General features: G+C 41.0%; 1 protein-coding gene across 1 annotated transcript in view; it reads left to right on the top strand.

Moving 5' to 3' along the window:
• The first annotated feature begins 7729 nt into the window (after positions 1-7729).
• Positions 7730-26836, top strand: part of CEMIP (cell migration inducing hyaluronidase 1) — a 68442-nt gene continuing 49335 nt past the window's right edge. Inside the window, exons 1-10 of the mRNA XM_006033443.3 lie at positions 7730-7968; positions 10955-11104; positions 11957-12095; positions 13759-13995; positions 16007-16186; positions 21005-21075; positions 21846-21941; positions 22581-22702; positions 24943-25084; positions 26121-26312. Of these exons, the coding sequence (XP_006033505.1) occupies positions 7911-7968; positions 10955-11104; positions 11957-12095; positions 13759-13995; positions 16007-16186; positions 21005-21075; positions 21846-21941; positions 22581-22702; positions 24943-25084; positions 26121-26312 (1387 nt within the window). The 5' untranslated portion in view covers positions 7730-7910. The remainder of the gene's footprint in view (positions 7969-10954; positions 11105-11956; positions 12096-13758; positions 13996-16006; positions 16187-21004; positions 21076-21845; positions 21942-22580; positions 22703-24942; positions 25085-26120; positions 26313-26836) is intronic.

The raw sequence follows: 26836 nt of genomic DNA, 5'->3' as shown, positions 1-26836 counted from the left end.
AAAAGCAAGATCTGTTTGGCTGTGAGCTTAAGTCCAACATTTAAATGAAATACTTACAGTGCATGATCTTTATTTTCCTGGGGATTTATTTGATCATATCTGACAGGTCCAGACCCTGAATCCCAATAAAACTTCACAGAGCTTTAACCCCAGTCTGAGACTAAACAATTGGTAAAGGAGAAGTGAGAGGCAGCCAAGGAATGTATCCAACCTCCTGAAAAATATCTCTCCTTCCCCAAAAATTAGACTAGTGGCAAGTGTCCTGGAGAGGAAGGCAAGGAGCTGTGGTCAGCCAGACACAAACAGGAGAGGACCACAAGTGCAAAAAGAAAAATATTTGCATCCTGTTCAAAGAAGCATTCAGAGGAGGAGAGTATAGTAATTGGTACTGCTAACCTATTTGGCCACTGAAAATGCTTTCCTGTGCTGAAGGGTAAAATAAACCTGAAGATCGGGAACATTTAACAAAGGCTGCTGTTTTCTACCTAGACTCTCAGGATGCCAGAGATACATTTTTCCACAGCTGCTTCTGAAGTTGCATCTCTGCATGCACCAAAAGTTGTGTGGAAGAAGGTCATTTAAGCCCTTTTGGAAATGTTATTGTTTGACCAGAGAACTTAGTTATCTTTGCACAGACCCAGGAGGTTAGCAAACTGTACACACATTTTGGTATCCAATGCAAAATACCCATTGTGTGGCATCTATAGTTGCTCATCTGAAACAGGCTCTTTCCCAATAAATATGCATGTGCCTGGGTAACCTGTTCCTTCTTTATTGACAAATGGTTACATTTTCAGAAGCACATAATGATTTTGGAACCTAATTTCACTGATTTCCAGTGATGCTCAGTCTCCTTCGTATCCAAGGAATTTTGAAAATGGAATCTAGGCTCCTAAATTACGTGGGTGTCTTAACATTTTTACTCACAATGATTCCATGGCCAGAGGTCAGATTCAGCAAAGTGTGAGCTCCTTCAACTCTTATAGCCAAAGCAAGGTGGGGAACAGAGGGAGGCTGACCAGAAAAGAAATGTTTTTGAGTTATTTAACCCATATAAAAAATTGGTCAATTGTCAAACAAAAATGTCATTTTTAAAGGAAAAGTATAAAAAAATACCATTTTTTCCCCACAAACTAGTGACTGAGTTAGCCCCAAATTTAACCCTTGTCTTGCCATTTTGCGTTGAATTTACTTTTCACCAAGTGCATGTCCCCCAGCCCCTACTTACTGGATCTGTTTGTAGGAGTGAAATGGTTGAAAGAACTTGCAGAAAATATGATTTTACTTCCACCTTTTCCTCTTTCTTTGCCCACCCACAAAAATCTGGCTCATGGCTAAGTGGAAAACATAAGCTCAAACTCCTGCACAGGAACATTTGTGATGTAATATAATGATGCTCTATGTCCTTTGAGTTCAGGTTGTGAAGGCATTTTCATTAGAAATCCCTAGTTTCTTGCTTGTTTGTAAGCCTGGATGAAGGCTTCAAAAAACCCCAAAACTTTGCTTGGATGTTGGTGAGCAGTGGCACTCCTTAGCCCAGTAATGTCAGTATATCAAAAAGGTTGAAACTTTCTTGGTTAAGAGAGCAAACATTGGCCCTCACGTCAGTAAAGTCAGTTTTCCCAGGTTAAACTAATATGTGATGTGACCTGTTAAAGAAAGAGACAAATATACTCTCTGTACTGAAAATGTGAACTATCACCATAAGCGTGATGGGAGTAAAAGGAAAGTAGAAGCACTAATCAAATATCCCATTCATCTAATAAAAACCTGTTTCCTGATCAGCCCTAGCACACTTCCTCACAGGTCTAGAAAAGAAGAATAGTAAAAAGACTTTCCTTTCTAGTTTATAAAACTTCCTCCCTGACTTCATTATGAATAGACTCAGCCTCACAGGCCAAGATTTTCATAAATTACTCTATGATTCCAGTTGGACAACCAAAATGGGGGCACCTTGAGACACCTTAAGGGAGCTTCATTTTCAGAGTGCTGAGATCCTATCCTTGAAGGTGTATCTGATAACTCTCCAAAAACGTCAGGTACCACATTGCTTTTAAAAATCCTGGCTATGGCATCGTGACTATGGAACAGATTTCTCTCCACTTTGGTACTTCCATGGCCATATCACCTTATGAGCAGCTCATAATCGTTAATGTACTCCCTGTGTCTACTTTTAGCATTGTCTACTCCTTTCAATTGCTCTCCCCTCTTCTTCCCCCTCCCCCCTTCCCTCTGCATCCTGTAAGACCAACTGGTGTCATTGCCCCTATTCTGCAGTCGGGGATCTAAAGCACAGACAGCCTAAGGTTCAAATCCATAAAGATGAGTCTCAGTCCCATTGCAATAAACACCTTTGTGGATTTGAGCCTGAAGGTCTTCCCTTGGGTTGTGCAGAAAATATGTTGTGGAGTCAGGAATTGAAACCTGGTTGCCTCAATCCCCATCCAGAGTTTCTAATCCCTATATGTTGGGAGGACAGCCTGGAAAGGCAACTGCATTGTTTAAATAAATGATATTGCAGCCCATTTTCCACTTTTCAAGTAGCATTGAGAGCATGAGCTTCTCTTTCGAAGGAGTGTGTCGCTTGCTACACTGTTGGCCACTTCATAGCAGCAGAGACATTTTGTAACTTGAAATGGCTGGCAGTGTTTTTGAAGACCTCATCCATCCTTCCTATTACATCCACAGCCTCGAGGTGAACCTATGAGGAGAAAAGCCATTCCAGCTCCACTCTGCTGACAAAGGGACTTTTAAGGGGGCCAACGCTCATGATTTCATTAGGAAACTTTTTAAATCTCAAAGCTTTCTCTACATGTTTGTTTATATTCCCCCTCTCCTCCGGTGCCATCTGTTCTATGACTATTTTAGCATTATTCTTCAAGAAACTGAAGGGATCAGGTCTCCTTTTTATATAGTATGCTTTCTAATACATTATGACTATTGACACCTGCAGTAGCAGCCAGCTAAGCACTGACTAATGGCTTCCTGTATCTACTTTTAGCACTGTCTACTCCTATTCACTCTTCGAAAGGATCCAACAGCTGGGAATCATTTTCAAAAGTGCATCTTGCCAGATTCAGGGATATGAGTCCTACTTATAGTTACCAAGCAGCTCAAAATGGCTAAATGAAAAAGGTTTTTTCTCACCCAGTAGAGAATTCAACTAAGATTTAGAGTAATTGTTTTATTCCCAAATGACTATGGTCTAAGCTAACAAAAATGACCAGCTGGCAGCAGGCACCATTCCTAAATTCTCCCTAGCAGGCAACATTAATGGAAAGTAAATTCACCCTTTTATTTAAAAAAAGACAAACATGTTTAGCGTTGGGATCCAACACTTGTGAAAGGTGTTGAATGAAGACCCTTGGAGGCAGAAGCCCCAGAACAGTCTTTTCCTCCTGCTGTTCTGCCAGGGTAACAGACCCGGCCTGTAGAAGTGTCTTGACACATGCTCCGGGGGCCGCGGTGTGGGAAGTGCTTTAATTAGAGTGCTCTAATTAAAAGACCCACAGCATCTCATGTATCAGTGTCCCCGCACTTTGAAGTGGCAGCGGGGGTGCTTTAACTAAAGATCATTTGACACGCTTTAGTCAAAATGCTCCCGCCATCATTTTGAAGCATAGGGATGCTGATACATGAGACGCAGAGGCTGCCGGAGTGCGGTAATTACCACGCTCCAGCAGGCTCGGTTAGTTGAGACTGCTCCAACGTGCTGTAATTACAGTATGTCAGAGCAGTGTCCCTGCATGTCTACAGGCACCCTTGGGGGTCAGTGTTAATAGCAAGATCATTTGGCCTCTCCAGTAAGGCTGCCAGTTAAATGACAGTTTTTGCAGAGTGAATTGTTGCCTACTGAGAACTGAATTAACTACCTCATTCAGCTGAAGAATAGGAAAGAGTTTGTTTTAACCATAGCAGTTTAAATATGACAAAAAATGATTGTGGACACCACAAAACTGTCACCTTCCTGAATTATTTCCATTTTCAATATTGTATTCTTCATGGAGCTTTGATCTCCACCAGGGCTGTGCAAAGCTCCAGGTGCTGATTTGCTTTGGAAGAGATTCGGCCCGATTCAGTGGCTGAATCTCTGAATCTGAATAGAGTCAGGGGACCAATTAAAAGGTCTGAATCGATTTAAAGCTCTCCAAATTGATTCAGAAAGATTCAGAGAGCTTCGGAGATTCAGGCAGTTCCTGCTTGCTGTTGCAGGGAGCTGGACCCGGACTTTGTGCCAGTAAGTAGGTGGCAGGGGAGGGGTGGGGCTGGAGGAGGGGGAGGAGACCATCCTGCCCGCCCCAGCTTCTGGCCCTTTAAAACCCCCCCCTGTCAAAAAAACCCAGACTCACCGGTTCCTGCAGTGGCCCTGGGGCTTCTGGGGGCTCATGCAGAGTCCCCCATGCAGCATGGGATAGTGGGGGGCAGCGGGGATTGCCCCCCACTGGGCAGCAGCTGGTGAGTTCAGGGTTTTTTGTTTTTTTTAAAGGGCCGGGAGCTGGGCGGGCAGGGCAGCCACATGGCATGGGGCATTGGGTGGCAGCGGGGGCTTTTTTTTCTTTATTTTCAAAGAGCTGAGAGCTAGGGCAGGTGGGGCTGGGAGAGCGGGCTGGGGTTGGGGCCTGTGTGATTCAGATTCAGCTGATTCGGCAGCAGTTGAATCTCCTAATCAAATTCAGCTGAATCGATTCAGGACAGTGATTCAAATCACCGAATTGAATCACTTTCCCCTGAATCAGTGAAATCCGAAATGAATGCTAGCCGCTTCACACAGGCCTAATCTCCACTATCCACAGAAAGATGCATTTAGGGGAAAATTCACCCTGACCATACAATGGGCTATAGTTCTTGCACAGTCTAGCGGTAAGTAACCTCTATCCCTTGTTTAAGCAGGATCTGGCAACTTTTATTCGATCTTGAAAAGAAAAGTTCTGCCAAATAATGAGATAAAAATGCATGTTACCACTGTCAAATGTATTTTTTTCCTTTTACTTCTGTGAATTACTATTTGACTAATGCATTATGAAAGAATTTCTGACCAATTGCAAGTCTTTGTAGGGCCTGAGCCTTCAAAAAAAGCTGATGTGCAATGGTGTCATCATTATGAAGTCTGTTTTTACCTACAATTCCTGCACAGTGCTGTTACCAATAACGTAGTTTTGGCGTCTACTTAGGAAAGGAAATAACTATGTTTCAAAACACAGTATGCAGTAACTGTTGGCAGATGGTGATATTAAAATAGAGACTGCTGTTCTCCTGGTACCACGCAATAACAATCTATCATTCCTGGTGTATCAAACTTTCACTATTGATACCTCAATAAAACAACAGGTACAGGGCCTGGACAAAGAACATTTACACATCTTTAAAAAACAAAAACAAACTAGTAAACTAATATCAGTGTAAAAAAAAAAAGAATCCAATGTCATCTGTCATCAGCTTATCCCAGGTTAATCCTTGCTTAAGGTATGCAGACACTTACCTATTCTTATGCCACTGTCACTGGCATTTCTTTCCATTCAGAATCATAGTGTAATTGATACTGATATAAAAACAATATCAATTATACCAATGTAAATCCATCAACTGTCCATGCCCACATGTGGATTTGCTCTGATCACATTCCTATGGACCTGTTACTATTCACCTAAAACATACATCATTCAAAGATCTACGGTTACTTAATGTATTCTTCTGCAGCATCATTTCAACATCTAGAATATCACCTAGAGTATTCCTTGGTAGGCTGTTTGTAGTGTCACATACAGAAAGAAAGCTGTCAGCACTGAAAATAAGGTTGAAATCAGCAATACTAGTGTTACTATACATCATCATGGTGGAAATGAGCTTATTTCCCAGTGAGTTACTTCTCGACAAATCTAATTTTAATGTTGTTTTTAATACAAAGTACTGAATTGACATGATAATAAGGCTAAGGTATATATTTGTGGGTAGATCTGTATCATGTACATGCACAGTACAGATATATCCTGTCCATATTTCCTCTATAAAATTTGCTCTGGACAAAATCCTAGCTTCTTGTTTATCTTTTTAAAAAAGTTACAAGGTAACAAGAAAAATAATTGATGTTTTCTTATTTTAAGAAATGAGGGCTCCCCAGAGTTGTCTTTTCTTGCTTTCCCTTGTACAACTCAAACAGGTGTGGATTTCTAAACAAACGTTTTACACACTGTTACTTCGTAATATGAACTGGTGCCTTGGGTCTGCATAGGGAGATTTATTTCATTTTGGCGTAATGGCCTTCGAATTTTAACAATGTTGTAAAAATATTTGAAGTGATTGCCCTGTCTGTGCTTGTGCAACTGCTGCTGTCTTTAAATGGAAATATATGTAGATAGAAAATAAATTTATATTAGTCAGCATAAAGAGAACACCACCAATAATGAAACTAAGAACTTATCTAATCATATGCTGACTCTGCATTTATATTATAACCAGGATATGTCACATAAGTACCATACATTTTTTTCAAATGTCCTCAAATGAAGATTTTCACAGTTTAAATGTAACGGCTCCTTGGACTGTATCAGATGATGAGCATAACTTTTTTTTGCTTATATATATAATATATAATATTTATATATAGATTATAAAAATCTATATATACATATATTTAAATATATATATATATATATAGAAATATATATATATATGTAAAACAATATGTATATGTATTGCTTTACAAATAAATATCTGTGAATACTTATGCAAGTAGTTCCCTTGACCTCAACATGAATATTCATGTCAGAAAGGTGTTGCCAGCATGAGGCAGCATTACAAAATCAGTCCTTTTAGAATACAGGTTATCATTACAGCAATGCTAGACAGAGTGGATTGAACTAAGGACTGTGCTCCAGTCCTACACTAAAGTCTGAGTTTCATGACATTGAAACCAGACCTTTCTGGGGAGCAGAGAGGAGGGACAGATCTTCCAAACCAGCATTTAGGCTTGCTTCCATAACTGCACAGCCTGGTGCTAGACTTTGTTGTCCGAAAGGACAGTTTTCTTGTACCAAAAATCTCAGCAGTTGCTCGGTCAAAAATGCAAGTGTAAGCACAGACTAGAATTTTGGGATGCCTGGGACACAGGGACGTAGCCACAAAGTTTGGCGCCTGGGGCAAAGCCCACAGCAGCAGCCCACCTTCACCCCACGCACGGATCGGGGGCACATGCCCCCCCCATGTTTGTCCAGGAGTGTGCGCAGCGCTGGGAGCTGTCCTTCCCTGTCACCACACCCCCTGCAAACAAGCTGGTCACGGCTCTGTCCCACGCCTGGCCCCAGCTGGGCAGTGCCTGTTGGAGCCCCTTCACTTTGGCGCCCGGGACGATTGCTCCACTCGCCCCTCCTTGCTACAGCACTGCCAGGACACCATTGTCCAAAGTGCATGTGCAGCTTAGGGGGTGCTTTGTGAAGCTTTGTGAAGCTGCAATTTAGAGAGTTCACACTGTGGCCACTCTGAAAACTTGGTCCGTAGTGCTGTTGTCACTTACTATCTGACATGCAACAATATGTACACATTGAGTGTCTTGCCACTGTATGTGTTTATACTGCATGCCTAAGAAGCTTCCTATTACATGTGGTGATTCCCTTCTGTGTATATATTTGCATGCCTGGTTGTTTATACAAATCATAACCAAGGGGAAAAGGGGAGGATCCTTGGGATCTCCTCCTACTCCAAAGACTTCAGAAGATTTTTGAAAGCGGGATTAGTCATAAAAGGAATGAAAACATGCTTAGTCACAAAATGAATATAATCTTTTCTTGGGGTAACATAGTTTTTGCTTGAAACATGCCTCAGTTAAGAAAGCATGTCTAATCTTGCCTTGGCATTTTTTTATTTATAGGTGCCCACACATCTAAAAGCAGTGAAAAACAGCATCAGTTCCCAGGATGCACCCAGCCATCAGCTTTGGTTCTCTTCTGCTTGTCATCTCTTCTCTACCTATAGGTAAGATTTCCAGCGAGCAGAAGGGAAATGGAGGGATATAATATCTCTTGTAAATACAGATAGTGCAAATGTAGGTCAAGTGCCTTTTTATTCATTAATCTAATGTTTCTTCAGGGAGCTTTTACAGCAGGAGAAGTGTGAGAGCGCAGGAGCAGTGTGAGAGTGCTCATGAGAAGATTCATTTTCCTAATTCCCCTGCTAACTTAGTCCAGAGCAGCTTCATTAAAGGCAAAAGAGGAAAGTGGTAAAGAGTTCCTAGAATGCAAAAACCCCCCATATTATAAAATAGCTCAGTAGTTCTGGTTCTAAGATATGTCTTATGAGAATTTTAGCATTATCCAAGCAATTATGTTAAGACCAAAAACCCATGTGGCCCAATAGGCTGCGTCTGTACCTTTCTGTCTGTTGTTCACGGTGATAAAAGGAAAAGCTTTTTGTGTATTATTGTCACACTCTACATATTTAGTATAAGCTGCACCTCTCCTCACGGTGATTTCTTTATATTCTATATAGTGCAAAGACAGAAATGTTTAACCTCAAAGGCTGCGCTTAAGCAACAGCATGAGGTAAACTTTCATTGCTGTGGTCAGGACTTTTTTGGTCAAGATATGGAACTCCAAACTAGTTCCTACTCTGGGTGCGGACTGGTATCTGAGTGCAAAAATACAGAGATGGATCATTAAGATTAAAATGTCATCTGTGATTATATATGAGCACGAGAGAGAGATTTAACTCTTTGGTGTTATCAGTGTCAGTGCTTTATGTTTCGCAGTAGATGTCAGACTGGGGAATGCAGAATAAGATCGGATTGTAGAGAGTTTCTCCATTGCGTCTGCTGTGACCTGTCTATAGAAGGAACTTTTAATTCTGAACATTCCTGGCTTTTATTAACTCAAATCCAAATTGTAAGAGTAAATTCTCTTTGTTGTTCCCTTCCCCCAGACTCTGCTTACTTGTTGGTCTACCCGTATACCATGAATTCCTCAGGGCAGGGGCCAACTCTTCCTGAATCTTTGGAAAGCAGCTACCATATCATGGACACTGCTAAAAAGAAATAGTGAGCATCCTTTAATGAATGCAATTGAGACTGGTCCAAAAACGACAGCTTTACATTTGAATTCAATGTTAGTTTCCCCATTTTTCATTTGTGGTCCATCCAGATCATGCTGATTTCAGGCCTCTGTTCACATTGTAAGTCCAGTTTACTGCCTGAAATACTAATCTTTTTTAGGCTGCTCTTATTGATTCCATATGTCTCCCAATAGAGACCAGGAGTCTCTTTCTAATTTCTTCAACTGGTATAAATCACGATTGACACTGACATCAGTGGAGTGCGCCTTGTTCACCACTGGCATAAATGACTGGGCCCTGGCTATTTTTCAGTGTTTGAGGTGCTGCCCTATAGATTATTAGCCTTCTTTGAGTTAATCACTTAACTGATATGGAAAGAATTCTTGGAGAGCCAAGACAGATGTTGCACACATGAAATGTCACATGTTTACCTTGGATAGTTGGCACTTATGAGTCTCAGTAGACATCAAGGCATTGGCTCCAACTCTATTGTTTTTTAAGATATGGAGTTGGTTGTGGAATTTAACAGCAAACCAAATGCAGATGATCAGATTCCAGTTATAATGTTGCAGAATTTCAATTATTCTTCCAATTACAAAGAATGCAGTATGTGGCTATCAGTCTTAAAATAGAGCCATACTGGCTGTGCTCTCTATCAGTTGGGCTTTATTTATACCTATGACAAAAATTAATATCCTAATCCCACTGAGGTCCACAAAGTCAGAACTTCATCCCATCTCTGTTGTCCTGATATTATAGATGGTGGATCACTCTCTGGGGAGGGAAAGGGGAAAATATGAACTAGATAGGCTTTCAACTTGCAACTCCCACTGATAGCAAAAATGTTGTTGTTCAGTCCCCTGTTAACCTCAATCTCCTTTTAATAAGGAAGTGTTTTTACCAGCATAAAATCCGCAGGCACTTCTCAGGCATTCATACATGCACATTTTTCCCCTTTAAACTACAGTAAATTAAGGTTAACGTCCCATGTAAAGTTATATCAGGGAAATATTTTATCTTAAATATTTAAAGTATGAGTTACCTTCAAATTTCCAATGTAAGCAGAGTTTAGACAAATATGTCATTGCAATCTGAAAGCAAATTTGTGTGTGGAGACTAGTGATGTGCATATCTGAGGAGTATGAACTCTTACCTCTTTTTGTCTGAAAGACCTCATAAAGTCAGCCTCTCTCTGCCAGGCAATTTCTAGCTCTTCTTATTAGCCAGAATGGATGTTTCAGGCAAATCACCCTTACTAGGGTAGTTCAACTACTATCACTTCCCAACATTGCAGCAAAATCAAGCCTTTTAGAAACTCAGATTTTTTTAAGTTAGCCAAAATTTTGCAAACACCACAAGTATGTTTTCAGATCAGTTAATTTCAAGTTGGTTCTCATTTTCATAGTTTCATAGTTTCTAGGGTCAGAAGGGACCTGGGCAGATCATCTAGTCCGACCCCCTGCCATGGCAGGAAAGAGTACTGGGGTCAAACGACCCCAGCAAGATGGTCATCATTTTACCCTTTTCAATTAATTTACTCTCTAGATTAGACACTTTTCACAGCCCGTGAGAATTTTTAGATCTAAACTTTTTATAGTCAGAGCTAAATGTTACATTAAGGGCAAAACCCCACTCTTTTCTCTACATCTGTCTATATACAACTGCAACTGTGAGGCTCCATCATTCATGACATAGGGTAGCAGGATTTTGTTGTGTTCCCTGAGTATAGGAGAGCATATATTCAAAGTTTTATTGTTCACTTTTTTGTCATGACCCAAATCCCATCTAATAGAGTTGAGGTACTTTTGCTCTTAAGAGAACGCAGACTCCCTAAAAAATCAGTTACTGAGAATGGGAGCTTTCTTTCTTAAGCTAAGCAAGGATAATAGTCATCTCCCTTCATCTGTATCAACAGAATCAGCCGCGGTATGTCCTGAGCAGGATCCAGACCTCAAACCGTGGAACCCTGGACACAATGAAGATAATCATGTTGAAATCAGTAGTGGCAAGAAGTTCCTTCTCTCTTCTTCTGCAACTGTCCACTCTATCCACATCACAAGTGGAGGTAAATCAAGCTACCAGCCTGATAGCAAAGAGCACTCCCGCCTAGGCATACTTGAATTACCACGTCTGACATAGATACAGCTTCTTTTGGAGGTTTGGAGTAAGATCAAGGATGGGATGACGCCAGATTGAAGTTTGCACCAGGGTGGGTGGTGACAGAGATGATATCAGCTCTGTGCAGTTGCAAACCACTTGTTTATTTTCCTCACTGGAGAACTTTTGCAAAAGTGCATCAAAATGCCTACTAGCTTTGGTGCTGTAATTTGCTTCATAAACACTTTTCTGTTAATTCACTGCATAGATAAGGTCATAATAAAAATTATTGTAATCCTAGGGTTTCAGCTTTCAGGCATATAGATCTGTGTCCGCTCTCTGTTACACAAGATGCTACATCACCATAACAACGCACTATGGCAACGCAGTGCTGGTGGGCACAAACCATGATGCCACAGCTACGTCACCATAGTGATGCGCTCCGTTGCTGTGGTGCATCACTACAGCGACGTAGCAGCTAAAACCTGTGTGCTACTAGCACAGCACAGTAACAATGGAAGTACTAAATGATGGCACAGTAACAATGGTGGCATAGGAGCATGTGTAGATGCACCCATTCGCTCCAAAGTCTTCATTCACTTTGCACCCTGTGCTCCTCTGTGCAAAATGCCATTGATTTTGGTGAGAGCTGGCCTGAGTAAAATCCAAGTAAGCATTTGCAAAGTTGGCCCTGCAGCTGTTTTGGGGAGCACTTTTTACATTTCTCTGAACTTAGCCCTGCTTTTCACCTACTGCAGCTATTGTTTCTGGTGACTTGCAACATTTTTAAACAAACTTTGTGCCATTTTTGCCCCCGTAGGAAAACTGGTCATTAAGGACAACGTAGAGCCTATTGTTTTGCGTACTCGACATATACTGATTGAAAATGAAGGAGAGATGCATATTGGAAGTGAGATATGCCCATACCAGAGTAATGTGACCATCATCTTATATGGGCGGTATGTTCCTAAATAATACATGTTCTATACAGTACCTTATATAGCATTGCACCTTTATCTTCCATATTCCTTTTTACAACATAAAGGCTCAAAGTTATTGCAGTTAGATTCTCATTCACGTTACAAACCAGTCACTCAAGGAAATTTTGCCTTGTAAAGGGCTCAGTGGCCTACTGAGGTAATGGAATACCCTTTAAAGTAGCACACGTTTGGACCTGCTTTCCAGTTTTCTTTAAGATGATCCTCAGGATAATTACACATGTTACAAAACTGCCATATACTATATTTTCTCTCATACAGCATACCTCCAAATAGGTCACGCAGCTTGTGCTAAAAAGGCAAAATGAGGAAAAAAGATTTTTACAGAGTCAGGGGGCTGAATCCTGATCAGTAATACTCCAACAAAAATTTCAGTTTTAACCCTTTTACGACTGCTCCTCAGCCAAAAGCTGCTACCAATTTGGCAGCAGCTGTGAAAGGGTTAAAACTATGATGCTGAACTGTGCGCTCTGTCCACAGCTCCATCCCTGGCTAGGAAAGGAGGACAGCCCCCACAGCCACCGCGGCATCCCTGTGCTTCAATTCTGGTGCAGAAATCAATGTCTCTGCTTAAGCCACATACCCCAATTTCACCAGTTGATCTACCTAGAAATCTTGATTAAACAATTTTATAGATTATCTCTCTTTTTTTTTAAAACTGTAAAGCCCCATGGGAAAAGATCCAATATTTCCCTTATTTTTTCCTCCCAGTGGCCTTGGTCTGAACGTTTTTCCTTCCCTCCATAAGGGTAAATATAGGTCAGCTGAAGAACCTGACAGCTGCAAAGTGCTCTAGCATCTCTGGTTAGTTAATATTTACTTCCTGTTACACTAAGGCTTGTTTACCAGTGCAGCTATACCAGTATAAGCACTAGTGTGGATGTAAATACAACTACAGCACTTAGGCCACTTCCATACTCGGAGTAACCTATCTGAGCCAGCATATTTCTACCAGTGTGACTACATCTGTGCTAGGTAAGCTTGTGCTAGTATGACTAGTGGGCAGGCCAGTCTTCAAAGTGAAAAGGCACTAGTAATCTGGAAGAACAAAAAATAAGGGAGAATAAATTGATGATGAGCCAAGAGCATTGCCTGGATCACTGGTGCTCAAATTCAGTTTTGTCATCTAGCCCACTGGAAGCCCTGAGGGTTGGATGACATGGTTACTCCTTAGTGTGATCTGGCTTGCAGAGCCAGGCAGGCAGGGTTGCTCTGCACCCCAGTCTAGTTTGTGGGACTGGACCAGTACACTGCATCGCTCCGTGGCTGAATCCAGCACACAGGGCTGGGCTTATGCACCAGATTGTACCTGAGGACCAACTGTGTACCAACCCTGATCTGGATCTGGTCATGCCACTCATTCAACACATGGGGCTGGAAGGTTGAACACCACTGGTCTGGACTGTCTCTGATCTTCACTAGCTCTGTTGCCAATGCTATTTCAGGCAAAGAATTCTGTAAAGTGTCAACATTTTGCATCCCCTAGGCTCTCTTGAAAAAATATATATTTTAAGCCATGATATCTCCTCTTCTTCTGGGCAGTATCAAAGCAAGGTGAAAAGTGAAAGGTGTCTTGCTGGCTGGATGTTAAAATATTCTAATTCCTTGTTTTTTAACCTTACAGAGCGGATGATGGCACCCAGCCTGACACTTACTTTGGGCAAAAGTTTATTGGGGTCAGTGAAGGTGGAACTTTTGAGATCCATGGTGAAAAAAAATTGTCCTGGACTTTCCTAAACAAGACCCTTCACCCTGGTGGCATGGAAGAAGGTGGATACTACTTTGAAAGGAGCTGGGGTCATCGAGGCATCATTGTCCACGTTATTGACCCTAAGACAGGGGAAGTTGTCCATTCGGATCGGTGAGTCCATTTTGAACTGTCGGTATCTGGGAATCTCTGGTTGTGTGTTGTAGACAGCATCCCAGTAAGATCAGAGACAGGCAGTAGCCATTGCCACTTGTCATGTTTATGCAGACCTCATTGTATGGTTCAGAACAGCCATTTTTATTTCAATAGTGTCCAAAAATAAATATGGAGCCCAATCCCAATAATTTATTTTAGCTCCCTTAAAAGTCTATGAGAGTTGGCAGTACCTTGCTTGAATTAGGTCCTCTTGACTGTGAATCAAAAAGGGATATATCACAGATTCTTTGGACTTATCAGATGGGCACTTCCACTGAAGACCTTCCTTTCTGATAGATCATGAGCAATTCCTAGATCTATTTCATAGCATCTTATTTGTATTAATTAGCTTCATATTAGTATCTAGAATCTCAGGTCAGAAATTAGGACCCTGTTGTTCTGAACACTACAGAAGAACAAAAGGAACCATCTTGCCTCATGACTTTAGAAATAAAAAGTGGCGTCCTAACTAGGTGCTGCAGAACTCACTCAAAAAGCTTTGTCTTGACAAGTTAAAAATTCCTTACAAAGAGCTGCTGGAGAATCCCAGCTTCACTAGCACTGCTGTCATATCAGGAGCAAGTGATGCATTTTCCTTCTTTAACTTCAGTAAAATGCGCAGCCCTTTTCTAAGAAAATATATTAACACTAATTAAGACAATCGGCAATTTTATATAGCTGAAGCCTATACTTAGCGAAGAGCCAGCCTATGTAGAGTCTTTTTTCCCCCGAAAGCTAAATTTTTTCGAAGTCCAACACAGCATTTCTATCTAATTATAATGAGTGCACAGTAATGAATTCATTCAGGAGTGGCACACTTTTTCATTAGTATTAATAAGGTCCTCAATTTTTAAGTGTATTATCAATACGGATTAGGCCTGTGCGAAGCAGCTAGTATTCACTTCGGATTCGGATTTGGCTGATTCGGAGGACTAATTCGATTCGGTGATTCGAATCACTGTCTCGAATAGATTCGACTGAATCTAATTTGGAGATTCAGCCACTGCCAAATTGGCCAAATCTCTGAATCAGACGGCTCCCCATCCCCCACCCACTTTCCCAGCTCCATCAATGGCTGCCCTGCCTGGCCCCAGCCTCCCAGCAAAAAAAAAAAAAAAAAAGCCCGGCACTCACTGATTGCTGCCAGGCAGGGGGGGAATCCCCGCCAACTCTCCCAGTTCCCCCATGGCTGCCCCACCTGGCCCCAGTGTCCCAGCTCTTTAAAAAAAAAAAAAAAGCCCCATATTTGCTGGCTGCTGCCAAGCGGGGGGACAATCCCCACTGCCCCATGCTGCATGGGGGCCTAGGGTGGGGCCTGGCAGGGGTCCCCCCCATGGTCCCCTCCCCCCTCTTCCAGCCCCCCTTCCGCCACCCCCTACTTACCAGCATGGAGTCCAGTTCCAGCTCCCTGCGGCAGCAGGTGGGGACTGCCTGAATCTCCAAAGCTCTCCAAATCTTTTCCAAATTGATTTGGAGAGCTTCAAATCAATTTGGACCTTTGTATTGGTCTCCTGGTTCAATTCGGATTCAGAGATTCAGCCACCGAATCTCCTCTGAGTCAAATCAGTACCTGAAGGTTCACACAGCCCCAGTATGGATATCATTAATCAATCCACCTAATCTAGCTAGGTAGCTAGTCTTGGTGTATGGTTGAAAGTGACATTATTTTTCCAGCAAAGTGGTTATTTTAATAGTTTTTCTATTGCCTAATATAGATCTGAGTCAATCATCTCATTCAACCTGATACAAAACCATAGTGTAAACTTCTCAACAAATCACTGAAATCATTCTGTCCAACTCAATATACTATATACTGAATACTAGCATTTTTGTAATGGGCTCATATATCATTGCATCTGTAGTGATACAGACATGTATATGCCTTTTATAATATTTATTTTCATATGTAGACAAAACGTATGGAAAGCTGTGATGCTCATTGTTGTAAATGCTTCTTTTTTTTCTTCAGGTTTGATACCTACAAAGTGAAAGGGGAAAGTGCACGTCTTGTCCAGTATTTGAGCAAAGTTGCTAATGGCATGATCCTCTCAGTCGCAGTGAATGATGAAGGATCTAGAAACTTAGATGACTCAGCCAGGAAAGCAATGACCAAACTGGGCAGCAAGCATTTCCTCCACCTTGGGTTTAGGTATGTGCCAGTTGTCCCAATTCTACCAGCACAGAGGCTTTATTATGCTCTTCATGTACCCAAATAATTCCACTCTCTCAAAGGCATGAAGTTCTTTCACTCTGAAATGTTTTCCTTTTTTTCCATATGAAGTTTTAGCAGTTTATTAGATAATTTAAGATGCCTATATTGGGTATTTTTATTAGGACATTGGGGAATAACATGATTCACCCTAAAAAGGATGCATTTTTTCCAAGACGTTAGTTCCACAAGTTATTTGTTCCTATTTATTTTCATGCTATAGTCTTGAGATTTCAAATACATATCTAAATAACTACAATGCCCTGTACATTTATGTGCCACACAGTGCACACGTGTATTTCCCTTACTATAATAGCCATATGGCCCTGACTAACATATATAGACATATGCAATATGCTGTTTAATTAGTTCAATGCACATTTGGGATTTATACAGCCCATAATTTAACGTGCGTAACATTTACTTTGTGGACTGTAAAACCTCCTTTGGCCAATAGATTGTATATGTTGGCACACCTACTATTTTCAATAATATGTGCCGTGTACCCAGTTGGTGCCATTATAATTTTTCAAGTTTATCTGAATGTAGGTACTTTAAAATAAAAAAAAGTCTGCGTTTTGCTCCCCTATGTTTCATAATCCCTGCAAGGCACCAAAAAGTCATTGTGGGATATTAAAAAAAAAAATCCTTCATAGCATGGATAACTGATCCAAAAAACAGCCTATGGGAGCATATATTTGTCAATTTGGCACCTTAAAATGTAGTATATTTCAGGGTGGTAGGCAGGGTAGCTTAGCTGGGAGGTTACTGTAAGTGTTACAGGCTGGTGTATGCTCGGTGTGAGAATTCCAAAGGAAATAATCCCGTTTGCAAAAATAACCCAAAGAAAAGCCTGTCTCTACCTTTGAAATATTTCCTCTGAGATACCTAGAGCCCATGTTATGGGTCACTGGCCTGCCAGCTTTCTGTTTAAAGACTAGAATTGGGAAAATGGAAAATGACTTTGAAAATTCTACTTTTTCCCCCAGTCCTGCAAAAGGAAAAAAACAGGCTTTTTCCCTGCCATGAATTTGTAAAATGAACTTGCCCTAGGTATTTTTAGACCATGGCAATGATTTAACACTGGTTTTTAACACCCTTACAATAGGTGCTTGTAATGAAAAAGCCTATACAAGTTGACCTATAGAAAGGTGATTTTCAGCACTTCCATGAACTAGTGGTTGCCATCAAAAAACTAACGCTCTCCACAATGGGTATCTGAGATAATACAGCATTTCACTGTATTTTAAAATATGAATTAACAATGGCATTGGGGTACCACAGTGTGGCAATAGCTGGCAAATGCTGTCTGGTTAGTGGTGACCAATGTATAACAGACAAATTCGCAAAAATACTTGCAGTCCCCCCTCTGCTAATTAAGGGATGCCTTTTTCAAGTCATAGGCACCTAAGCTTTGTTCAGTTTCAATGAGGTCTGGTTACCCAAGTCTCTTGGAGCCAGAGGTATTTAGGGACCAAAAAATGCAGATAGATGCCTAGCAACCAAAGGGGGTTAGCTACCTAATTCACTTAGGCACTTTTGTAAGTATTTACATTAAATCCCCCAATACCTACGTAAATGTGACCCTACAGCACTTTTCACAGCTTTCTTTGAAGGTTTTTTTTTAAAGTGCTCACAAGGGTAAAATTAGCAAAGACTCCATGTCTCAACGTGCCTCAGTGCCTGATTCTCAGTCAGAAGTCATTATTCCTTGAAGGCAATATTCCTTGGGTTTTGCCTGAGTAAAAACTAAGCTTTAGCTCACAAAAATGTGCTAGAGATGGGCTGAAGCATAACGAAGCCTCCATCCACAGCCAGATCACAAACGGTACAGCTGCCCCCTTTCTCTGTATCTCCACTCCTGACTGGAAATCATGCTAACTTGGAAAAGTTTGCATTTGAATTTTGCATCTTGGACCCATCTCTGTTCTATACAAATACTGGAATGCAAACATACATTTGTATCAGATTCAGATCATTTACCTCTGAAATCTCAGTTAGTGAGGACCAGCCGGTGGATATGGATATTTTAGTGTCAGTTTTGAACTGGTGCCTCAATAGTGCACATAATGCATACATAATTGGTTAATCATCCTTGGAGTATGAACTCTGGGCTGGCTGGCTGTACTTCCTAGCAGAATTAGCATCTTTCAGGGGACTAGACTTTTAAGCACATTTTTAGCCCACTAAACAAAACAAGATCCTGTGAAAGGCAGAAAGTTTCTGCTCCCTCCTGACAGCATCAAGCACTGCAGTTTTGTGAACATGACTCTGGGATATTTTCTACATTATAGATCCACTGTCCAGGTGGCACTGCAAAAGAGGAGTCTGACAATGGACTCTGGATGGATTGCTCTCTCCATCTCACTGATCACCCTCAAACATCTGTTGGCTTTCTGGCTGGCTGACAATACTAAATCAAACACCCGCGTGCCTGATCTGCATGGTCCCGTGTGTCCTGCTGATGGCTGAAGGCAAATGTTGCTGAGACAATACCTGGTGCAACCCTAGATAGTAGTTTTGGATAAGATCTATTTGTTCCACATTTTGGAAAGTGTCAAATGAGTCAAGCTATCCTCCAGCCACATCCTGGGTAATTTTTTAGTGCCTCTGGCTAGGAAGGATGACAGACAAATATTTATCTCTGTGTTAGTCTCCACTTTTTTGTTATATTAACCCAGATCCTGAGTTTGTGTGAATCAGCGTTGCTCCCATTAAAAGAATGATGCTGATTTATACCTGCTGAAGATGCAACCTATGGCAAATGCTTGTTATCCAGATGCCAAATCCAAAAAATCAGAATGAAAAAAAATCATATTTTTCTTCCCTGCTCCTTGTTTTGTTGAAAAATGAGTGTGACTTTAAATAAGGAGCTATATTTATACTAGCAAATTAGGACAGACTTTTAACACTTGTGGACACAATTCTTCAGACTGGCAGCAGTGGTGGCCCTGTAGATTTGTGCTGGCATAAACAGCAGCCACATTTGGTGGTTACATTTCACAACAGCAAGATAAATGACATGTGTGCATTAAGGATGAACTGACCTAAAAACACTGCCAGTCATAAACTAACTCAAAGAACCAAGAACTGGGGAAAATGAAATGGGCCCGAACCTTTAGTTTAAGAACAAGTTCTTAAATCTTTAATTTTGTAAAATCCTTTTGGACTTTAAAAAAAATAAAACCACCAATTTTTGGTCATTTGTTTTGGAGGGGTTTTTTGGTAAAAAGAAAAGAAAAAATAGCTAGCCTGCCTGTTGAGTGATAGAGTGTCATTTATCCCTCCATCCTACCCTGCTCCTTCTGCTGGATGGAGATCACAGCACTTCAATGCCTCTGGCAGCTGGTGCACAGGAAAATTTTCCAGCAGAAGCATCTGGATGCCTGACAGACTCCTCAAGCACTTGTGTTGGCAGCTTTGCAACTTCTGGGTGTGTCCTGTGGTTGGGCCACTGACGAGCTTTTGGGACTGCCGTGTTTTTTGAGAAGCTATGTCCTCTACCTCACCAAGGTCTATGTACTGCCAGCATCCTTGCCATGTATTTTGGGAGGGCTCATGCTTGCTAAGAACTGGCTTCTGCCATTACTGAAGTGAAGGAGATTTTAGTCTTTGATTTCAGCGGGGAAGTATGGACTCCTAATGTGAGTGATAGCTGATAATCCCTAGTACAGTTCATGGTTGGTTTCCAATACCATCTGTGTTTTCCACTGAAAAGCATGAAGGCAGGTTTCAGTGCCACCCATTCTCTCAACTGCCTCCAGAGAAATGTGGGAGGTACTGCCCTCGGCTTACAGGGTGAAATCCTGACTTTTGTGAAATCCATGGGAATTTTGCCAAGAGATGGGATTTCGGTGACATGGCTATTTGCAAAATCCAGGCTAAATGTTGTGGCCTTCTTACCATATTGAAAACCACGCAGTGGCCTTTTTAGTCTGTTGTGGTGTACGCTAAAAATAACTGCATGTATGGCCAAAGTCTTCTATTTACACACATAACAGAATATCACAGGTAGCAGCAGGAAAAAATCTCCCCATCCTGACCACTGACTTTTCTAGAGGGTTCATCTCCAAAGCTAAGAGGGTAATACAGTCTCATGCTTATTCGGTTCACATGTTAGTGTTTCTACTGTTATTAGAAACTGTTGAGTAGGCATTGGACCATGCCCAACAGCAACCCATAAGATAGCAGCAAACTTCACTAATTACTGACTAGGTGTGAACAAATCTTTATGCATCATAAATCTTTATTCCTGATCTATCTTCAAAATGAAGAAAATTTCTGCTCGTAGTCTGTGTAAACAGCAACAGCAAGTCTATAGCAAATCCCTGCAATTCACTCAAGGTTGCAGCCTGATGTACAAGCACAATTTTCTCGACCAAATTTGACTGTTTTTAAAGTTTTCTTTTCAGAAAAAATAGAAGAGTCATAGCTTCCAAGGGGCATTCCCAATACCCTCTGTGCCTATCTTACACAAGCCTTTAGACACTCAATTAAAAGTGAAGTCTGCATTTTATAGTTGGTGCTGTATAAATGTATCACGAAGGGATTTGTCTTTGAACTTCCATTCTCTTGTGGCATATTTAGTAAAGAAATATAAAGTGTTAAGATACTGTTAACTTTAACCAAAATGTAGTCTCACATAAATCAGGCTGTTTTGAATATGGTACCCCAGAGAGAAGAAAACAAATTATGTTATAAAAAGGCATGCATATAACTCATGAAATAATCTGATCATTTCTCATTTTGTTTTCTCAGGCATCCGTGGAGTTTTATTACAGTTAAAGGAAACCCTTCTGCTTCTGTTGAAGACCACCTTGAATATCCAGGTAATTCACGAGCAAATATTTGCTTGAAGTTATGGGGGGAAATTCATCCCTAGTAAAACTGCATGGAAGTCAGAAGAGTTACTCCAGCGATGAATTGCTCCAGGATGTTTTTTTACTGAGACTATGCTGCACTGAAGTTGAGAACAGGAAATGGGCAGAAACATTTCATTTGATTTGCTGCCCAAATCTTAGTTAACCCATAGTGTGATGCATCAGGATGGGGTATGACACAGATGGCATTTCTTTGCACAGAAATACAGGGGCAAATTATCCTCTAGTGTAAATCAGTAGAGCTCCACTGAATCAGATGCATCCAACCACCCTAACATAAATCAGTGGAACTATCCCAGCTAACATCTGCTGAAAACACGAGGGCTGATATTCTACTGTCACAGCCTCAAAAAGTGCAGTAACATTATGAGCAGCAAAGTGTTGAGTATTTGCTGTGGAACAAAATAGTCTTTTCTAAATGGAGATAATGATGTGGTTTATCACAGTATAAGTCAGCAAATGAAAACAACACGGTCTGTTTAATTGGCTTGATTTGTGGGGGATTCTTCATCCCTGCAAAAGCAAATGTCCACAGAGCCATAAAGGGCTGAAAAATCATTCCAGTAACAGGAACCTTTTGCTTGAAACTTTCTGGGTAATTCCTGAACCTGGACCCAGACCCAAGATATGCAAATGCAGACTTGTTCCATTGCCCTTTCAGTCTTCTCTCTTCTCCTTTGCAGACCCTGCAATTGCTAATCAGTATTATTATTTTACAGGACAGAGAGGGTCAGCTGTGGCCAAAGTATTCAAACTATTCCAGGCTGAAAACGGAGAGCATTTTAATGTGTCTTCAACCAGCGAGTGGGTTCAAGGTAGGACATCTGTTGGCCCTTTAGCAACATGATAGAGAGTGATCCAACAGTGCTAGTCAGTTTTTAAATATTTCTGTTTTAGCACATGGAGCACCTTTCCTCCACTTAGCAAAAGTGAGTCTGATATCTCTTGTCTAAGTTGCTGTTAACATTAGCAAAGCACATGGACAGATTTTTCTTTGAACTCTTACAAGACCCACTGTATATTTTGAATCCTTTTTAATTTCTGTTTTGCTTTGAACGTGAATTTCTATATCTTATGATCAGACAAACACACACACTCATATTTCTTTTGACTGTGGGTGGCTGTTTCAGTTAACAAACGGGAATGGTCTGTTCCCTGATTTGAGTACATAGAAAGAGATCTAGGGAGATGAATACAATCCAAGACCCACAAACCTTAGCAGTATACATACTACATACCCAAACCATGTAGCTTTTAACAACGCCTCCTTCCCTTGCCTGGCTCCTCTTCACAGCATCACTGAAAGCAGCTGGCAGTGAGAGCCAGGGACTAGGCAGTTTTCAAAGAAACTTGCTAATGGGATTTGCCATGGAATTACGCTAAATACATTTTAGTTGCATTAATTATGCATTACTTTTGGTAAAATAACCTTTCCTGTTTGTCCTTGTCTCCAGACTTAGAGTGGACGAAGTGGTTTGAGAAGCCTGAAAAGGCAAGATCCAAAGACATGGAGAAACTTTCTGACTTCAAGGCAGTCTATCCAAATGAAATCTGTAGTCACCCCCTTGATATCCAGGTAGGATCACATACATATTTCCCTTGCCAGTTGTACACTAACAGTATAGTAAGCAATCAAATGAAATATCAAAGTCAAGTAGGGTCTATGAGATCTCAGGCCTTGCTGATAGTGTTGTAAGTGTGAATCCTTTCAGTTTCTAGTTAAGAGATAGATAGTGGCTGCCTTATTGCCCTAATACATAGACTGGGCAAGATGCTGGCATCTAACAGATGTGTGTTTTTCAGACTAACGGTAAACTTGCAAGGCAGATAAACAGTTCCTTATTCGAGGCCTTATCTTGCAACCCTTATTCACCTAACCAGCATCCATGAAGTTGATGGGATGACTTGTGTGAGTAAAGGCTGCAGAAACACGTCTTCTTCAGCAAGTTCTGACTTCTGGAACCTCCAGGTAGTCATGGACACTACAGACACTGCCATAAAATATGTGCTTCTCCAAATGAACATGAAGGGAAAAAAGAGGATGGAAACAGCCAGGGATCTAAAATGACCTTGCAAATGGAAGTACCTGAAAAATTAAGTGTAGAGTATAATTATATGTTAGAACTACCAGCTGTATCAGATTAGGGAACAAAAGCTTTTGGGGTCACAGCTATATATTTTTTTTAATCCATAGCATCTTATTGTGGAAAGACACTTGAATTCTGTTCAGTGCTAAACATGTAATTACATCCTCTGGTGCACATGGTGAGAGGAAAACATGTACCTTAGTCTGACTCCAAAAGGCTATTTAAGGCAGCCGGGAACCAAAGTAGCTTTTACTGGTAAATGCCAACTACATACTGAGATAGCCAGTTGGCCAAATTCTGCAGCTCAAATTCTTCTTAGCAGAAGACAACAAAGCAATTGGGACCACTGGGATATTTACTGGCCTGAATATTAACAGATGTCAGAGTACAAGGAACCTGTTCCTGCACAGGTAGATTAATCAAAGTCATCTTCACAAGAATAGCTCCATTGAAGTTGATGGGTTATTCATATGAGCAAAGGTTTCAGTGACTAATTCTTAAATTTAATCTCTGATTGAACAATAAGGGGGGAGGGGGGCGGGATACTCCACAATCATTTGCTGGGTCAGTGGTAAAACTATGCTCCTAGAAAATTCAGATTTATTTTGGCTCTCATTTCTGTGCTGGATGACAGAATTCTTTTCTGAACCTGAAAGCCATAATTTAAATAATAGCTGCTTTTATTAATGTGTATTACAAATAAAATAAGAAACATGATTTTTCCCCTCTATTCTTGGCAATAACAACCCTTTAGTACACGCTCAGCTGATGAAAATAGTTGGAGCTCTCTGATTTCAACAAATGTACTCTGATTTACATCATCTGAAGAGCTCTTAAAAATATTATCTTGTGCGAGGAAGATTTGCATGAGAGACAGGGTGCAGGATCAGGCTGCTAATGCAGATGACCACTCACTTATGATCCTGTTGCTTTTTTAGGCTAAATGAATGTTAGTGCAAGGATACTCCTTGCAACATATCACATTTTTATACAGTAGTGAAAACTGTTGCAATTTTGGGGGCTGGATTGTGGTGGTGTTTAATCCTAGCCTCAGTAGGTTATATCACCCCAATAGAAACAGAGGAGCAGTCCTGTTGCATCATCCCTTGGGACAGCATAGTCTGCTTTAACAGCATACCCAGATGGCAATACTGTCTAACTTGTACAGGAGCTGTTGGTCCACCCTGTCTTGCTTCTTTTCTGGCAACCTGTTAGCCCAAGATGTAGGAGCACTCTGTGTACTCCCTGAGGACAAAAAGTAGCAGTTATCCCTGGCCCTTGCAAGGAAGGAAGAAGACACCCACGTCTCTTTTCTGCAAGGGTCAAGACACAGTTTGCCCTGGAGCACTGAAATGAGTTCATGTAAGTGCATCCATCTGCACTCAGAGCTGGAATCTGACCTCAAACAGACAGCAGCATAAAATCTAGGAAAACAAGGCTAGTGAAGGTCAGAATACTAGTTCCAAAAAATACTACCCAAAAATAGATGCAGGAGTGCACCTAGCAATAATCCTCGAGGTCTGTATATACAATTTTATTGTGCATGAACCAGCTAGAATATAACTGGATTTTAAACAGATCATTCATCCTGTTCCATTACATCATCTGAATGTGCATCATCAGAATACAATGTAATGAACTTCTCACCATGCCATAGGTGTTGGGTGGAGTACATAAAACTTCCTTCATCTGACTTACCACACTATTTGCATTTCTATTTTCATCATAGGCAGTTACGCTTGATGGAGCTAATTTAACTACTGAGGTTTTCTACAAAAATGGCCATGATTATAGGTTTATATGCCATGGGAAGGACCAGACAAATGAAGGGTGCCGAAACTACAAAGTACGGTTCTTGTGCGGCAAATCTGGTACGTGACTTGCTTTTTTTTAAACCAGCTGCCATGTCACTGACAGCAGAAATTCCATTTTGCTTTCTTCTCTCTTTGAGCTGCCTATTGTAGATGAACCAGGAAGTCAATGCCAAACCAAGAATACAGTTTGGGAAACCTTTTGATTTTCTTGTTGCTTTCTTTGCTTGAATCATGTCAACATCCCTTTGTCCCTTCCATTAAGCTCTGTGACACAGGGGGTTAGAATAGGCCCAATCTAGCCCTAGTCTAAGAAGGAGCCCTTCCTGTCTATGAGAGTAGCCCTTGCTTATTGTAGGCTGGACTTCAGCTTAGTATAGTTATCCAAGCTGAGGTTTAGCTGCAACATGGGGGTGAACACAGATACTTCTGCAAAAGATTTCTCTGAAGAAGTTCCTAGATGCTAAGAGCAGTGAGGTGAAAGTGTCAGTAACACCCAGTACTGTAGCAAATGCTTTGTGAGACCTATAATCATCTCCACCTTTCATACAGCATTTCAGGATAAAGAAGGATTGGTTGTTCAGCTTGACGGAAGCCAACACGTTTCAGCAGAAATATGGTTTTCAAACCAATAATTTATTGTGTAGTTATTAATGCAAACAAGACTCTCCCCAAATTGGTCATTAGAGAAGATTCTTCAGTGATCATCAGCTAGTAGGAAGACCAAGATGGAAGGCAGGGGTTTTTTTTGTAAAAAGCCGTCATTATTCCAAAGACCATTTCAGCAAACCTTATCGCTGCTGTAAATAACATAATGGCTGGAGCTAAGCAGGGGTGGGGAGCCAGCAAAGGGGCCATTTACATTTAGTTAATCAGTAAATGGAAAGTCAATCTGCCATTAATAAATGAATAGGCTTCTTTTCGTGTTCATTGATTTCACAAACTAACTGCAACCTGGCACGTACCTAGAGGAGCTGTACTGTCTGTTAATACTAAACTGATAACTTTTGATAGCATGAAAAATATTCAGAAAAGCTAGCAGACAAGTTATGGCAAAATGAGCTAAATTTTCTGTCACCCCCTTTTTGCTTTTCAGTGAGACCAAAGCTTACGGTAACTGTTGACACCAACGTGAACAGCATAATCTTGACTCTGGTAGATGATGTGCGATCGTGGAAACCTGGAGACAGGCTTGTTGTTGCCAGCACAGATTATTCCATGTACCAGGCTGAAGAGTTCCAGGTATTACCATGCAGAGCCTGCAAACCTAACCAGGTCAAAGTGGCAGGTAAGGTTTTTTCTTGTCATTCACTATTACTTTGGGCAATTACTCTCATTTGTTCCCAGGCAACTCCACGTGAGTCTGTGGAAATAATCATGTAAACGAAACCAGAATTTCGCCTTCTGATTGTTAGTGCCACTGTGAACTTGGCTGTTTGAAAATCATCTAACCTCCATCAGTGACTTTGGTCCCGTCCGTTGTATCTTTGGATTGTCTGTCTGTCTTCCCTAGAACCTGGCACTTGATCCTTGCCTCCTGAGCACTTTGCAGGGTATGCTTGAGTTTATGTAAATCAGATGATATCAATGCTCGAGATGAGGATTGCTTTCTGAAAAGCACAAGATGATGCATCTCCTTATTTAAAGGAGAGTTTGGGAAGAACAGCTTGTGGGAGATTTTTAGGGCTATGAGTTACAGTACAGCTGGCTATTTCTGACAGAAAGATATATAGATTCATAGATTCATAGATGCTAGGGTCGGAAGGGACCTCAATAGATCATCGAGTCCGACCCCCTGCATAGGCAGGAAAG

This window comes from Alligator sinensis, unplaced genomic scaffold (assembly GCF_000455745.1).
Source record: "Alligator sinensis unplaced genomic scaffold, ASM45574v1 scaffold1318_3, whole genome shotgun sequence".
Lineage (NCBI taxonomy): Eukaryota > Metazoa > Chordata > Crocodylia > Alligatoridae > Alligator > Alligator sinensis.
The sequence above is the reverse complement of the archived record's forward strand: the minus strand, read 5'-3'. Positions and strand labels throughout refer to the sequence as shown.